Source organism: Microtus oregoni, unplaced genomic scaffold (assembly GCF_018167655.1).
Source record: "Microtus oregoni isolate MIOR12 unplaced genomic scaffold, Mior012 000005F_ref0000423, whole genome shotgun sequence".
NCBI lineage: Eukaryota > Metazoa > Chordata > Mammalia > Rodentia > Cricetidae > Microtus > Microtus oregoni.
The window spans coordinates 22,141,029-22,158,253 of NW_024543064.1; the positions used below are offsets into that span (position 1 = coordinate 22,141,029).

General features: G+C 54.3%; 1 protein-coding gene across 1 annotated transcript; it reads right to left on the reverse strand.

The window, feature by feature from the left end:
- Positions 1-1,756: 1,756 nt before the first annotated feature.
- Matn1 (matrilin 1) lies at positions 1,757-11,112 on the reverse strand. Its single transcript, XM_041652943.1, has 9 exons — positions 11,053-11,112; positions 10,552-10,789; positions 8,920-9,266; positions 6,691-6,913; positions 5,375-5,500; positions 4,508-4,924; positions 3,544-3,696; positions 2,723-2,803; positions 1,757-2,210 (listed from the first exon to the last, which is right to left on the reverse strand). Exons 1-9 carry the CDS (start codon positions 11,110-11,112, stop codon positions 2,161-2,163), a joined length of 1,695 nt encoding a protein of 564 aa, XP_041508877.1. The 3' UTR covers positions 1,757-2,160.
- Between the last annotated feature and the right edge of the window lie 6,113 nt (positions 11,113-17,225).

Here is a 17,225-nt window from a genome sequence, read left to right on the forward strand (position 1 = left end):
CTCTGGAAGCCCTGGACACGGGTATCTTGTGAGATGGCACGGGGCACCAGTGGACAGTCAAGGATGCTAGAGTCTCTTCAAGTCAGGGAGCTGGTGGGGAGGGGCATTGATTCACACCCTGGGATCCTAAACCCTCCACCCTCACCTCCCTGTGAGACAGCTCGTGGACACTCGGAGCCTGGTAGCCACTCTGTGCCAGGCACAAGCAGTACTCGTGGGTGCTTCTCTAGCCATTTGATTCTGTTTGGGGTCCTTGGAAAGGACCTGGGTCAAATCTCCATTGCACTGAGGAGGACCCAAGATCTATATTGGCTCGGGATCACACAACATCGGCAAAGCAAGGCTGGCAGCTTTTGTTTTCAGCTCTGCTCTTTCCCTAGCACCTAGACTAAGGCCCAGCCCAAATCCACTGCCTTTGTTGCATGACAGACTGAGAGGCAGTCACTGTCCTAAAAGCCTCCATGCTCTCTCTCCCTGCTAGCTGAGCCCTGGGACCTTCAGGGTGGTGCTTCCCAAAATGCAGATGAGGCTGTCCCAGAGAAACTGCCTGTTGAGTACCCAGGCCTTGGTGTCTGGAAGCCCTGGGCACAGGCATCATGTGAGAGGGTACAGGAGTCTTTCAGAGAGTCCCTCCGTGGCCTAAGTTCCTTATGAGGAACAGACATAGAGCAAGCCAAATGTCCATGCTGGGGTACGCTCCTGGCCCATCCCAGAGGCCCAGCTAGCCCAGCCTGTGCAGGCCAGTGAGCCACGGAAGCTCATCAGAGTTGTTGAGACTAGAGAACGTCCCTCCACATTCTTGGTAGTCCAGGCTACAGGGCTCAGGTGTCCTTTCCACAGCTGGAGACTCAAAGCAGTGACTGGTCTTATCAAGTCACCAGGTAGCTTAGTGGTATGGGAGCCAGAATCTGGGAACTGAAGGAGAAAGCCTCCAGGTCAGAGAGGAGGGGACTGGAACTCAGAGTGTAGCTGGCAGGGCTCAGGAAGAGCCAACATGGAGCAAGGATCCGGGAGGCTATCTGTGCAGGGGTTTCCACTGTAACGGCAGAGCATCAGGGACACACAGGAAGAAAACACACAGGGGACACAAAGTAGCAGAAAACATGAGGGGCCAGGCCAACCCGGGCTCAGTGGACTTGTCCATCACCCCAGGCTCAGCAGACCTCCCCATCACCCCATTCAAATGCTCCCAACCCAGGCTTCCTAGGAGAGACTGGCACCACCTAAAGCCACACCCTTCTCCAGGTGTCAAGATGAAGCAAAGATTCTGCCTCCCTGAGTCCCTCTCAGGGCCACCCTCTCCCTCCTGCCTGATCTGGAGGCCGGGTACACATTCGATACTTGAAAAATGAATGCCTGAATAAGTAATTCCTAACTCGTATCACTTCCCACCCCTGTGACACCATGTTCTTTTGCTGTCCTATGGTCCTGATGCAAGAGCCGGCACACAGATAGAAACCTTGTCGTCCCTCAGCCTTCCCCTCCATAAGGTGGGGATGATGGGTTAGCCTTCTCTGGCTGTCCCTGGGAATGGGACTGGGACCACGGGGACAGATGTGAAGGTGAGCAGGTGGGACATAGGCCGATCTGGTCGTGGTGTGACCTCTGTCAGCTTCTTCAGAACCATGCGGCTGTCCCCACAACCGCCTCATCCCAGCAACCCCAGCACATGCACCTCCATCATCCTTCCTCCTCGCCCCCAGGCACCACTTCCAATTCCATCCGGGGTATACAGTGAACCGCATTTAATTGTTTCTCCTCAAGGAATGGAAGAATCACGGAGTCAAGAAAGGCTAAAGAATTAACTGAAAACAGAAATATATTAAGCTTTTGGTCGGGGAAAAAAAGGTGCACACATCGTCTCTCACACACCCATTTTCTGCATTTCCACCTGGGCACACGTCCCTGCTCCCAGATACACGTGAGCATGCTCGGGCACACACATTCTCACAGATATCATCACACACTCCCAGTAGGCACAAGCACGCATCCCCTCCTGCTCTCAGCCCTAGGACACCAGAGGCTGGGGGAGACCTACGGTCCTTCTCCCCAGGCTACCTCGCTACTGCATCGAAGCCAGACTAACTCCAGCTACAGAGGACCTTCCCAGGACTCTGTGAGCCGCACGTTGGGTGGAAGATGCCAAGGCCACGGGAGCTGTTAGACGATTCTGTTCTCCAGGACAGCCAGCCGCTTGCTCAGAGCTTCCAGTGGACTTGGAGTTAAGGGCAGGAGCGGGTGGTCAGAGCTGGGAGTAATGACCTGACCCCACTTCTGGATTCCCCTAGGAGCGACATCCAGGACTTTCTCTCACTCCCTCCCCCTCCACCAAAGCCCAGGAGTGCTCAGTCCTGGGGAATTCCTGAGACTGGTGAACTGTCAGGGCTGGGTCCACCTCTGAGGTTTGCCATGTCACCAGGTGCCTGAGAAAGGAGCCCATGAGCTCCACATTTGGGGAGCAGGTCCAGATTCCATCTGTGTCCCATCTTTTTAAGTTGGTTTCTGCCTCAGTTTCCCTGCCATATGGGAGCTATTGAGTTTGAGAAGGTTCATTACGAGGCAGGTGCCAGCCTTGCTAGCCAGCCGCCAGGCCTTAGCAGGAGGGGGCTGCCCCAAGCCTATACCTAAAGCCAGACCCTCTGTGGTCATGCCCAGGTATCCTGGCCCTCTGTGCTTCTCCGGCCCTCCTCACCCCTGCCCTCCACAGCCTGAGCAAGGATATGCTTCCTGGTTAGGGCCTGCAGCAGATCCTCCACCTTGGCCTCAAATCTCACTATGGACTCACAAGCACACGGGTCTTCCTCTGTGGCAGAGAAGAGAGGGAGGGAAAAACACTGCTTAGTGGTGGAAGGGACAGGGGTCCGTCACTGCTGGGGCTGACACATGGGAGATTTGGGGATGAGGGGGAGTGGAATCTGGGAGGACAGAAGCGGGTGTCAGACCCACTGGAACTGTAGTTACAGACAGTTGTGCGCTACCATATGGGGGCTGGGAGTCAAAGTCGGGTCCTCCAGAAAGAGCAGCCAGTGCTCTTAAGCACTGAGTCCTGTCTCCAGCCCTCTGGCTGTTTTTTCTTGATTTCTGAGATGGGCTGGAGGGATAGAATGCAGGTCTTCATGCTCGCAAAGCTGTAACATTATCAACTAAGGTCTCTCTATTACCCAGGAGCCCAGACTTTTTACCACAAAGATCAGACCATGGGCCAAGACATCAGTAGAGCCAGGAAGGCAACAGGGTTCACCCCTGGCTCCAACAATCAACAGTGGTCCCAGCCCTCCAGCCTTTGCTTTCCTGGCTACAAAATAGGACCATGATCTTCCTACCAAATGGGGCAAATGACAGAACGTGCAGGCCACTGAGGACAGCGCTAGTCAAAGCTGCGGGGGAGGGGGGTTAGCATGTCTCGGCTGGTACTGAGTTATCCAGCCCAGTGCTGGTGTTACCACCACTGTGCCACTTTGCTTTGCCCAGGCCACACTCGGACCCCGGGTGGCTCTATTCCCCACAGAGCCGCTCCCTTTGACAGCCCCTGGGCTCGCTCACCCACACAGATTTTCTTCTGCAACTTCTTGCCGATCTGATTGATGGTCTTGAAGTCGGCTGTGTAGAAGTAGTGGTCGGCCACCGGCTCAGACGCGATCTCCCTCAGCTCCTCCTCCACGGCGTTGCCCACGCCCACCGCAAACATCTTAAAGCCTGTCAGAGGAACCAAACACAGAAGGCTGGCCTCCAGGGCGGGCAGGCTGAGAGATGGGTGAGTCTCCTGGGGAATGCCTAGACTGCCTGCGCAAGACACTTCCTGGTGGCAGCTGCTGGAATTGCAGGCACAGTGCCTGTACCAAGAACAAATAGATCTGCCATGTTGGCTGAGGGTCGGCTATGTGTTCGGTGATGCTTGTACTGCGAGTGTCATCTGACCCTCAAAACATCTGTCTGATGGTTTGTATTTTCCTCATTTGGTAAAAATGGTATAACCTGTCTTAAAGTGGGGTTGTTTCCCAACAGTTGGTGCATTCTTGGGAATCAACATTCTGCTGGTTGTTGTGGGAACTCCTTCAGCCAATAGCCTTTAAGATACCAGCCCACTTTGGGTGTGGACTCATGTACTATATGAATAGATAAAAATCGTGTGCAACCGCTTTTTCTGCTGGATTCGGTTCCAGTTCCCAGCTCATGCAGAGGACTGTGGATGGCTATCCTTACTATGAGTTTACCCCCAAATAAATAAACCTTTGTTATACTCCTTTCCAGGTTATTGTTGATATCATTACAGCTGGAAAGGTTGAAAGTCTCAGCAACAAAAGGACCTAGAACAAGCTGCCCGGTCCTCCAGAGCCTCAGTTTTGTCATTGGTATAAGAGAGAATTGATCTAGCAAACACCTCCCTATTTGAAGTAATCTAGGCTTAAACGTTTATTGGAAGTCATAGAGCAAGCTACAGTAGAACTGTGCCTATGGGTGTCCCTGGCCATCAGTGGGGTCCAGAAGGCAGGCAGGAAACACTTACCGAGCTCCTTGGCCTTCCTGGCAGCGTCATTAATATAGTCCTGGCTCCGGCCATCAGTGAAGACAATGCCCACCTTCTGGGCGCCAGGCCTTGCCCCGCTGGACACAGTGAAGGAATTATCTATGAGATACTTCAGGGCAGCGCCAGTCATGGTGCCCTTCTCCATGTAGGACATGTTCCTCACAGCCGCCTTGATGTCCTTCTTGGTGTGGAAGCGGCCAAGCGGGAACTCCTGGCGTATTGAGCTTGAGTACTGCACCAGCCCGACCTGGGCCAGCCTGTCTGACACATCCAGGGTGTCCACAATCTGGTTGATGAACTTCTTCACCAGCTCAAAGTTCTCAGGCCGCACACTCTTGGATCCATCAATGAGGAAGACCAGGTCGGTGGCTGAGCCACTCCCACCGCCACTGCAGACTGAGGAGAGCACAGTGACAGGAGGGTGATGCTTGAGGACACGGTCACCCATTGCCACCTTCACCTGGGCACTCAACTGTGCGCAAGCTCTGGACTCGGGAGTCACCCTCTTTGTGTCTCAGGCTTCCCTCTACAAAGCCAGAATTCCTGGCAGCATTTTATGGCATTGCAAGCAGCTGGGGAGTCACACAGCTCAAACTGGTGGCACCAAGACATCAGCTCAGGATCTCTGCCTCGCCCTACCTCAACAACACACCGTACCTAGTGCAATGGAGGGAGTCAGAAGTCGGGAGGGAACCTCCCACTGTTAAGAGGCTCTAGAAAGCATCTGCCTACTTTGCAGATCGGTCCAGAAGCAGAGAACACAATGTCTCGGATGGGTGTCCTTGGAAGCATCCAGGACCATCTCCCACCTCCCTCCCCAGGGTTTTCCCAGGTCCATCCACTGACCATTGCAGGTCTTTCCATCACTGTTAAGGGTGAAGCCCTCGTGGCAGGCACAGGTGTAGGAGCCTGGAGAACTGACACACACCTGCTCACAGTCATGGTCCCCTGTGGCACACAGGTCTGACACCACTGGGAAGACAAGGGAAGGCCAGATATCACACTCACAAATGCTTGCTCATCTCAGCCGAAATGCACCTCCCTGTCCATGAAGACCCAACCCCGGCACATACAAGGAAACTGAGACTCACGCAACCCAAACGGGATAGAGCCCCGTTCCCACACTATCAACCCAGGGTGGCATTGCTTAGCCAGAGCCAGGGTCCCCAAAGAAAGGGATAATGCCGCTAGTGGAAATCAAAGCCCCCTGCAACGGTAGAGGCCATGGGGGCAGGGCCTCTTGCATGTTCTACCCACTCCTGTAGCTGAGTCTCTACAACTCACATGGCAATAAGCACAGAACACACAAATCCCATGATAAAAAGGCTGTTGCAAGCTGGGAGCTAGTGCTGTGCCTTGCGTGACCCACTCAATCCTCACAGTAAGGAACGGGCTCTGAGCCCCATTACCTACATGGGGAAGAGTGAGGCCCAGCCTCATCCCTGGTCCAACTCTGCACCTTGTGACTAGTCACATCCCCAAGAAATCCTCATTCCCCTCCACAAAGGACTCCAAACCTTCCCAGGCCCCTGGGCCCTCCTGCATCATGGAAACCTTTGGTGCTGAGATCTACCTGGTAGGTTGGGTTTGGTTTGGTTTTGTTGTTTTGTTTTTTTAAATTCTCCCCGAATGGGTTCAAGCCCATCCTTGGTCCCTGTAAAGTCATCCTATAAAAAGGGTCTTGAACTTCAGGCTGGGGTATTTCTAAAATCTAGACCCCTCCCCCCATTATTGGTCAAGCCTGGATGTACTACCCCGCCTCAACCTCTTCTGGGTTCCACTCTTAAGTCATGGAGGCCTTACCCTAAGCCTCACCCTGATACTGGTGCTAACAGTCCTTAACACAACCCAGCCTGTCTCTTTGATCTCTCTAGTCCCTAGCCTGTCACCCTGCCCCAGTCCCACCCCTAGGACTAGCCCCTCCCAACGCCCACTCGGCACTGCTACTGTGCTCGGCCCCCAGACCCGCCCTCCCGCGTTTATTCCGTCCCCACTCTTGCTCCATCTCCACCATCCCAGGCCGGGCTCTGAGATCGACTTCATTCTGTCCCATGGTCCCCAGAGTTAGTCAACCCGTGTTGACTCTTAACCCTTCTTCAAACCAACCTCTGTCCAGGCCCCGCCCCCAGACCTGCTCGGCCCCGCCCCTCCCGGACGCGCACCACAGAGGGCCTCCTGGAACTTCTTAGACAGCTTCTCCATGACATTGTAGCTCTCCACGTAATCCACGTGCTCTTCCTGCGGCTCGCTGGCGATCTGTCGCAGCGTGGCCTTGTCCACGCGGCCCACGCCGATAGCGAACAGCTCGATGCCGCTGGCCCGCGCGCGTGCAGACACGTCCCGCACGCTGTCCTGGGGTCTCCCATCAGTCACCACGATGACAACCTGCACGCAGGGGCATATGAGGACCGGCTCCAACAAACCCTCAAGACAAGAGTCTGAAAGGCACCGGAATTCGCCCAGGGGCACAGAACCGGTGGCAGCCAGCATGCGCGCGCACGCGCGCACACACACTCACACATCAGAAAAGAGATCCCACTAGCCATGAAGGCTACAGACATTTTCTGACTGTGGGAGATGAGGGCTGGGGTGTCTCCCTTCTGACTCCAGTCTCTGGAGCCTCCTCCATCAGGCAGAAAGCTGTGGGTCCTGGGGTCCCACCTCCTGAGAATAAATAGGAACTTTGAAAACACCGCCGTGTGTCTTCCTCACACTCAAGCCTTCTGGGGCCTCCAGATGCAGAGAACCACGCCCTGGTGACTGTGGCTTCTGGTCTCCCTGAGGTCCCCGTGGTCAGCGTGGGAGAAAATGTCCAGGCAAGAAACTAACCTTTTGCAGTTCTCCATAATGACCACCAGAGGGAAGCCGAGTCTCATAAATGAAGATGGGGCGCCTCCAGGATATATGTGTTGCTTTGGGCCCAAAGGAAGATCAACCTCCCAAATCCAGAGAACCAGCCCACTAAAGGAAAAATGCCCTTTTGTCCATCCTACCCAGGATGACACCTAACCCTTACAGGAAGAAGAGCCTGCCGACTGCTCCCCTCCCCCATGCCCTTGCTTGGTGCCTTAAGAAGAGGGGCTCCAAGCCTGGCAGTGTCCTGTTGCCTGACTGTGAAGTAGTTAAGGCAGGTCTGGGTCAGAAATGGGGCTCCTTCCCTGCATCCCTCTTTGTTTACCAGGGGTCTCTGCCTCTGTGAAAGGCATGGGGCCACAGGGAGTGAGATGAGTCACCTGCAGAAGCCCCCAAAGGATCAACCGCTATTTCAGAACCATCACATCGTCCCCTGGGAAGTGATTCTGCACATTCCCCCCCTCAGGGACCTAGCTGTGACTCTGAGGTGTCACACTCCACCCAACCCCTGTGGTTTCTAGCTTCTACCCAACCTTGAGACTTCTAAAGGTCCCACCAGGTGTCCACCCCCAGCAGCCCCCCTGTGACCATCAGCCCTCTGAGGCCACCAGTCTGGTCTAGGGAACTGGTTAACTAGAGATCTGCAGGCTGCAGATAGCACGGGTCACCTCTCTCTCCATCAGCATCCACTGGAGCTACCCCAGCCTCTAAGCAAGGCCGTCAGCCCCAGCTCCTGTACCTCGTGATAAATCATTAGAGCAGTATCACGAAGTAGCCCACCAGCGTCTGGTGTCACTTCTCTGGGGACTGGGGATGGCTGGGATTGTGTGTCACAGTCCCTGAACACTCCTGCCGCTGAGAATTTGGACACACTACTGGATCTTTCTGTACCGTTTTCCCTGCCTATACAATGGAGCTATCAACATCAGGAACTGGTCTACAGTGAGCAAGAAGGTGGGCTACAGAGAGTGAGGAAGGGGCCCAGGGCAGGGAAATGGTGGCTTCTCAAGCCAACAAAAGCGGGCATGGGAACAAACTCAGAGAAAGGGCAATGTGGGCAGAAAGCCTGTGTGTCCTCTGTGATCACGCCTGGGGCCCTCTGTGATGGTGACTAGGGACTGTCTCACCTTCCCAAGCACAGGCTGACAAAGTACACAGGTGCCATGTAGGGCATGCTGGGTACCAGGCACCTTGTTGAGCCAAGCTGCAAGAAAGGTTAACAGTACTCCATTCCATAGGTGGGAAACTGAGAAACTGTGCTTAAAAGTAGCGTATCCCGAGTGGCAGTGGGGCATCAAGGGTGCTGAGTCCTTACTGTCCCCACCTGGCCTTCCTTTCTCCACTTCAAAGAAGATTCCTAACCCTGCCACTTCGGCGGAGAAGCTCTGCCACTTACATGGGGTAGTGTTTGTAATGGCCTTCCATCCCTGAAATAGCTACCCCGTGGGAAGACGCCAGGCAACATTCTGAACAGAGAGGCCTGGAGAACTCTATGGCATCAACCCTGAATCCTACTCCAATCAGCCAATGCTCCGTACCTTGCTGATGTCGGGGGATTTGGTACGCCCACCTTCGGCATCACTCAAGGCCTTGGTGATGGCGTATTGCAGGGCCAGGCCAGTCATGGTGCCAGTGGACAGCGGCTGGATGCGGCGCACAGCTTGCAGCAGCGAAGCCTTGGAGCCGTGGGCCCGAAGTGGGAACTCAGGCTTGACGGTGCTAGCATAGTTAATCAAGCCAACTCGGGTGGCATTGGGCCCCACATCCAGTGACTCGATGACCTGAGACAGGAACACCTTCACCTTCTCAAACTCCACGGGTCTCACGCTGCGGGAACTATCAACGACAAACACAAGGTCCGTGGGGCGTGTCCGGCAGAGGTGCCCTGGGAGGGGTGGAGGGGGAGAGAAAGCAGAGAGACGGAACAGATATTAGAGGAGTAGCCTCGGACTCCAGAGAGGTCAGAGTGGGCCTCAGTGGTCCCGCTAGATCCTCAACTCAATGTGTAGTCTCGGGCACGCAGCTCAGCCCCTGGGGAGAAAGACGGGAGACCCCTCTCATCTTGGGCCACGCATTCCCTCTTGAGCCTTCCTCATCTGAGCAGCGGGCTGATGGCACCCCTTTGTGGAATGCTCCGAAAACAAGCAAAGATGCATGGAGGCCAGCGGGACTTGCTGGCAGAACGTTAGGCAGGAGAACAATGAGCGGCCTCCTGGGTGGGCACGGCCGTAAGAGCCAACACGGTACCCATCCGCACAGCCCATTTTCATCAACAAATTTAGAGACACTTCGCTCCCATGGAATGGAAGGAGCAGCGATTCCTAGGGGCACCTTGCCATCTTGGCCAGGTGGCCCCAAGACACCCCCAGGAACATTCTCCCTCCAGACCCCAAGGCAGCACCAGTGTGACCACGAGTGCCAGCGGTGGAAGGAGGCGGGCCTGTGTTCAGTCCCCGGTTCAGCTGCTCTGTGACCCCGGGGCAGGGGCAGCATTTTTTGAACTTCATTTCCCATCTGTGCAGAGGGAGACGAAGCTGAGGACCAGATGTCTTAGCTCTGCAGCCGAAATGGGCTCTGTGACACACTGCCCTGCCCAGCCCCCGCCGCACAGAAACAAGTCCATTCCCTAAGGACACAAGGGACCAGAACACAAAAGATGTGTCAAGGTTCTTCACGAATGACAGCCTGCTGCCTGCCAGCTCAGCCTCCAAATGGGTGGACAGGGGTCCAGAGACACAGAGTTAGCCTTATCCCAGCCTCCTAGTGGACCTGATCCCTAGTGGCTCTGGGGCTATCTCACAGGCCAAGCTGAGGCAGGTCCTCCTCCTACAGCCTCAGTTTCCCCATCTGTACTGGAACGGCTGAGCACCTGAGAGCTGCCAGAGCACTGCACAGCTCCAGAAGGACGGATGGAAGCTGAACAGACACCCGGTCTCCAAATCTGCCCTCACAGAGCCCTGAGCCCAACACTGCTCCCAACTCTGGCTGGCTCTTTGGAGGTCCCTGGTCCCTGCAGCATGTGTGGCCCTGAGGGTCACCTGCCCCAGCCCTCACTGACACCCCCCAAACCCTGATTCCCATTTAGCCTCCATCTGTATCTGTGCCCTGCTTCTCACATCATTTGTCAGGAGCCATGGAGCCAGCATCCCCATTATCCATGGTCCCCTTACCTCTGGGCTGAGGGACGAGGCCATGGCTACCAGGGACCTGTAGCAGCAACAGCAGCAGCAGCAGGCTACAGAGCGCAAAGACTGGGCCAGTGGGGACCTTCATGGTTGGTGGCAACAGGGACAGCAGTGTCACACCGGAGGGGCCAGAGGGACTGGTCTTATCAACCCACTGGGCAGGGGACAGCACCCCTGCCCCAACCCCCGGGGGCGGGGCCAGGCTGAATGGAGGTGTGTGTCCCTGGAAAGGGAGGGTGGAAGCAGTTGGCCACAAGAGCCCCTTTGCCTACAGAAGCAGCTCAAGCCACAGCTGGAATTCAGGAAATCTCAGGTGGGTGGGGGAGGCCGCTTTGGCCAGAGCCCTGCTGACTTGGACCTACCACCCAGGGACACTCAAGCCCTTGCCCTGCACTGCCCCTCATTCCTACCTAAGTCCTCCCCACCCACAATCCCAAACCCGGTTTCCTTGCTCAACCTGCTCCCTAGTCTCCTCAGTGCGCACACCTTCTTCTCCAGCTGTGCCAGTTCTCCCCAGAGGCTGCCGGCTGGACGGAGCAGGGCCATCTTCCCAGCACTTCCTTCTCGCTAACTTCATCCCAGCATAGTTCTCCCAGACTGTGACTAGCATGGCTATACTTAGCGTGTGCAAGGCAGCGCACGGGGTGGTGGGGAGGGGATAATGGCTAAAGGCAGATATGGGAGCCAGAGCATCTGCTGGTGTGACCTCCAGCAACTTGCTGCACCCCTCTGTGCCTCATGCCTCTTCTGGGAGTGGGGACAGTGCCAGTGCCATCTGCCAGAGCTAGCTAGACAGACTGAGGCATTATCTGAGCCAGCCATGCAGGATCACATGGGGGAGGCAATGAGAAGACAGGAGAAGGAAGATGAGGCAGGGGAGTACCACTGCTGCACTTCACTGGTTTCAAAGAAGATCCCCAGACGCAGGTGACCTAGTCCACGGCTGCATCTTCAGCAACCATGGCATCATCCCTCACGCTGTCATGACAACCACGCTTTTCCACACTTGTTCTCTTTGCCTTCTCCCCATTTGGGTTTCATCTGAACCCCAGTTCTCAGCCCTCTGCACCTCTGCCAACCCAGAGGTCTCTGCGCTGCTGACACCTCCCTTCCAATCCTGGGAGGGGGGGTCTGCACAGTCCCCAGAAACTGCAGCAGATATCCCATCTCCCAAACTGTGCTGTGTGGCTGTCCTCGCCACCCCGGCATGGGGGTCCTTTTTGGCTTAGTCCCTTTCCCATCCCTGAGGCCCAGGGACAATGATAAACAAAGAAGTTTGTTAACTAATGTGGTAATGAGTGGGGTCCCATCTGGGTCACAATGGTGACAGCGATGGTGGCCTCAGTGAAAGGTGCATGCTCGGGCTCTTGGCAGGGTGGACAGGGAGAGTTTGAGCCAGCACTCATCCTGCGGCTCAGGGGACAGAGCCTGTTGCTGGGCCCAGCTGGGCCCATGAAGCCGCCCTTTCAGCTTCTTCTGAATGGCCGGTCTGTGCCCCCAGAAGCAGCACAAGCGCCTTCTCTGTGTCGCTCCCCTAGTTAACAGAGTCCCAAAATATGCCCCAGGTAGGCTTTCAGGAATGGCAAGGGTCGCAGAGAGAAGGACGGCTTTCACATTCCAGCATGGGGCCAACAGCTGGGGGCACCTGGAAGTTCAACCTATACATTGAGGACAGAAAAAGAAATATTTGTGTTTTGAAAATGTGAAACATTTTCCCTGGCCTCAAAACCAGGAGCTCTGTGTGCTCCATTCTCATACCCGACAGCCTCCCAGAAATCTAAGGTGCCCAGGGTGGCTCAGGGAGTAGAGTGCTTGCCACTGCCAACGTACGACTCAGGACTCCTTCTCCAGTGCTCACACGCAGGCCCAGCACGTTCCTCCAACAGACGACTGACTCCTGTCTCAGCCCAGGAAGCCTGCCCTGCCTGCGCCCACTGCCCATCACTGACTGTATTATTACTCAATCCCAAAATAAAACTTCATTACTTTTTTCCTAATGTTTTGAGACAGAGTCTCGCCCTCTAGTGCAGAATGACCTCCAGCTCACAGATCCCCCTGCCTCAGCTTTCCAGGTGCTGAGCTCAGAAGGGTGAGCTCTACTCTGTGTGTGCATGTTTACATGTGTTTGTGTGTATCATATGTGCATGTATGTGTGTGTGGAAGATTGAATTCAGCATGAGGTGTCCTTCCTCTATCATGCTCCACCTTAGTTTCTGAGATTGTGTGTGGTGGTTTGAATAAGAATGGCCGCCGTAGGTTAGTTGAATGCTTCCAGGGAGTGGAACTGTGTAAAGGGATTAGAAGGATTAGGAGGTGTGGCCTTGTTGGAGTAGGTGTGGCCTTGTTGGGGGAAATGTGTCATTGAGGATGGACTTTGAGGTTTCAAAAGCCCACAAGTCCTAATATCTCTCTCTCTCTCTCTCTCTCTCTCTCTCTCTCTCTCTCCTCTCTTTTCTCTCCTTTCTCTGCCTGCAGATCAGGATATAGTTCTCAACTACTTCTTCAACCCATCCCCACCATGATGACGGTGGACTAAAACAGAAGCTGTGAACAATTCCCCAATTAAATACTTTCCTCTTAGGATTTTCCTTGATCATAGTGTCTCGTCACAGCAATAGATTAGTGACTAAGACACAGGGTCTCCCAGTGAACCTGGAGCTCACCAATGCAGCTAGGCTGGCTCACCCATGCATCTAGGGGGTCTGCCCATCTCTGCATCTCATACCTAGTCCTGGGGTTACAGGCACCCATCACTATGTCCAGCTTTTATATGTCCATACACGGGCTCAGGTCTTCATGTCTGCATGTCAAGTGCTTTACCCACTGAGTCACCTCCCAGCGTATACAACTTCTCTAATTCCTCCACCTCCCACCTCGATAACTCTGAAACAATTTGTATTTTAGAACTCCCTCCTCCTAATAAAATAACAGCCGTGAAATAGCTGGTTTGAGGCGTGGTTTGTATGTTTACTCTATTCATATAAATTCAGACTAGTTACATCTCAGCTGCCTCATTTGCATATCGCCCAGAACTATCTTACACTATGCCATGGGCCGGGCTCACAGGGATCCTGGTTAGAAGGAAACATCTGAGAATTGATTGGAACTGGGCTTGATGTCCTGTCCTCTTGCATGTCCACTATGGTGGCTTCCAGAGGCTCCGTCTCCCCGGCCCCTCAGTAAAGCTGAGGCCTTCAAGCTCCTGTCACAGACGAGAAAGGAACGCAGTGAGGGCTACGTGGATGCTTGTTTGCTCAGTACCTTCTGTGTTGGTCAGGGGAGATGAGAACACAGTGACAAGCACACCTAGGGTTGCGGTGGCTTAGCACAGGTTTGGGCTCTGCAAGGGCCTGCCCCAGGGCTGCTCATTGTGGTGACTTGCTGAGTCCAAGTTCTACATCCAGACACCTGGCTCATGTCTCAGACAAGGAGCACATGTCCCCTGACTGCCTGATGCCCCAGCATGGACACACGTGGAGTGGCAACAGGCTGAGCCACTCTCTGTCATGGCTAACACTGATGGTCAACTTGAGAGGAGTCTACTTGGAGGCAGGCCTCCAGGCACACCTGTGAGGAACTGTCTAGCTTAGGTCAGCTCTGAGCATGCCTGGAGGGGTTACCTTGATTAGGGTAATTGAGGTGGTGAGACTCACCCTAAATGTGGGCAGCCACCTGGACTGGGGTCCAGGACTGAGTAAAACAGAGGAACAGAGCTGGAAAGTAGCATTTCATTGCTGTTTCCTGACTGTCGATGCAATACGACCAGCCACCCAGAACTCCCGCTGCCATGGCTTCCCTGTCCCAAGTTATGAACCAATACACCCTACCTCTTCCTTAAGTTGAATTTCTTAGGACATCTTGCCACAGAAACAGGAAAAATAGCCAATACATTCTTCTGGGTGAAAAGGTATCTGGGGGCCTAGGTCACCCCCAGATCAGAAATCAGATGGGCAGAAGCTCTAGCTGTCATCCTGGCCTTGGGAGAAGAGGATTGCTTAAACATGGAGCTTGATATAAGCCTGGGTAACCAAGTGAGACCATGTCTTAAAAATAGAAAAAAAAAATGAGGCTTCCTGGTCAACCAAGTGATGTAATACCCCACACCTTGGGCTGTGCAGAAACCCAAAGTTCATCTAGACCAGAACATCCGACGGTGGCTGCACAACCCATCCTGTTGGAGAGCACATGGGCCAGAGGATGCTGGGCTGACTGCCCTGCTGGACCATCTGGACCAGTGGGGTGGCCACTTCACTATTCCCCAGACAGGCTGGGCGTTCACATCCAATTGTGGCTCTCCCATGCTGGCATCTTTGCCCTGCTGGGATATACCTGACAAATAACTGGGCAGACATCCTCCAAGATCCTTGGAAGGACCTGGCTAAGGGCACTGGTCCTCAGGAGCCCAAACTGCCAGGGTGGCACACATGCCTGTGGCTGCAGAGACCCACCCAGCTGCTGATCCCCACTCCACAGAGGCTCTGCCGCCACCAAAGGCCCAGGGAGAGCCCCAGCCAAGCTCTCAGCCTGCTGTTCCGACATGTAAAATGTCAGTGTCTAGACCAGGTGTTTTTAGGTTCTTGGCATCTTGTTCCAGGAACTGAAATAAAGACGCACAGCAATTGCAAAGCAGCGAAGAACCTTTCTTCAAGGACAAAGGGACAGGATAGGTAGCTTTGCTGCAAGTGAGCTGCTGGCTGCCCCAGTGAGAGAATATTGAAGGGCCCTGGTTATTGTTTAGGGATGCTCTTTATGCTGTCCAAGGGAAAGACGAGCTGGTTTCTAGGGGGCTTATCAAGACCGATTCTCTATGTTGATTGACAGGTTTAGGTTCTGTAACCTTTTCCTGATGCTTGTCCCTTCCCATCATGCATCTGATTTTAACCATATGCACGCCCAATTACACTCAAGCAGAAAATGGTAATCGGGGCTTTTACCAGAGGACACAGTTTGTCATACTAAGCATGGACCCAAAGACCATCACGTCTGCATCTGTCTAGTATCGGATATATCTAGGCATATATTTGAATAGAAACTATTCACAAAAGGAATATTTTTCTGTGTATGTGTGTTGTTGTTGTTTTTCTTGGTGTGTGTGTGTGTGTGTGTGTATGTGTGTGTGTGTGTGTGTGCGCACATTCCAGTGTGCATATGGAAGTCAGAGAGAAGCTTTCAGAAGTCAGCTTTCTCCTACCATGTAGGTCCTGGGATCAAACTCAGGTTGTCAGCCTTGGTGGCAAACAACTTCAGCTGCTGAGCCATCTCACTGGGACATAAACGGGGAGTTATTGATGATCGTTAGGAGGTAAATACATTCTACTGCTTAGAGCCGGATGAATGTGCAGCTCAATGCAGGTATGGTCTTGGGTTACCAAGCACATGCTTTAAAAGAGGCTTGAGCACATAGTCCAAGCCAAGCGAAATCCCAGGTGCCAAGCTATTCCCTGTGCTTGCCTGCCTCCATTCTATTACAAACTGGAGTTGCTTCCAAAAGCGATAGGATCGAGTGGAAGCCCCAGTCACCCCAAAGTCAAGCAGAAGCCAGGAAAAGGGGGGGGGGCAACTAGTCAACCATCACAGAGCAAGTCCCACTCACGTGCAGAGTTGTTTGACATCCAGGACCTACAAAAAATGTGACGGACACCTTGCCATGTCAGCAGCGAGAACACTGCCTCTGTGGGATGAAGAGCCATAGGTGATGTCGCATGATCTTGTGTCGTATAAAGGGTCACACCAGCTGGAAGCCAAGTGCCAGATGAGTCAGGGGATGTGCAGGTAAGGCAGTAGCTACCACTATGTTCCGCTAATGTATGGGATCTCCTTCTACCTTGGGGACATTCTCTCCTAACATCCACCCACGTCCACAGAGGGCACACACTTCTCTGCCCCCTGGGTCTGCATACAGGCCCTGTGCAGCAGTCACCCTTGGGATCCAGGGTAGGGTGAGCACCAGCCTGACGTCACATGTGGGTCACGGGCAAGGTTAGGGCCTGCCTGTGTCTGGTCCCCCATATGTTTGTGGAGATAGAGCATCAAAGGGCCCAGGCAATTGGGGGGACATTCTGCCACCGTCATAGTCTCCAAGAAACCTATGATTTCCTGCTCCATCACCCGGCAAGATTCTGCACATTCTAGCCGCCACCATCTTGCCGGCCCTACAACAGCCCCTCTCCCAGCTGGCTTCCTCCTGGCCTCCCACTCAGGCAGCCCCCCGGGGGTCCCCATTCCCCATCAAAGAGGCCCTGTCTGAGCCTCAAGTAGAGCATTGAGAGGCCCCTACACGGACTGCCCAGGCGACCACAGCTCGCTTGACTTGGCTGGCCACATGGACTTCCCCAAAACCAGCTATTTCCTGTCCCTAGGCTGCCCCCTCCCCGCTGCCTGACCACAAGGCACAATCCCACCACACAGCTCAGCACCAAGACTCCCGGCCAGCACTGGGGGCAGAGAGAGAAGGCAGATGTACACCCAAACACGCCTGGTCCTTGGGATCCACAATTTGGCTCATTGGATCCAAAGAATGACAGGATGCAAGGTGGTCTTTTCCTGCAGCCTCTGATCTTGCCCCATCCCCTGCTTGCGGGGGCAACCTGGGGTCATGGTAAACTGGTCTTCGCATGGATCTTTGCAAGACACAAGCTCACACAGGCTGAGGCCCCTGT

Excerpts from the sequence above, each read along its gene's own strand:
- Matn1 (XM_041652943.1), bottom strand. The coding sequence starts at position 11,112 with ATGGCCCTGCTCCGTCCAGCCGGCAGCCTCTGGGGAGAACTGGCACAG. Across the intron at positions 9,267-10,551 it reads CCTCGTCCCTCAGCCCAGAG|GGCACCTCTGCCGGACACGC; the intron begins GTAAGGGGACCA and ends CACCCCTCCCAG. Across the intron at positions 3,697-4,507 it reads CAGGAAGGCCAAGGAGCTCG|GCTTTAAGATGTTTGCGGTG; the intron begins GTAAGTGTTTCC and ends TTCCTCTGACAG.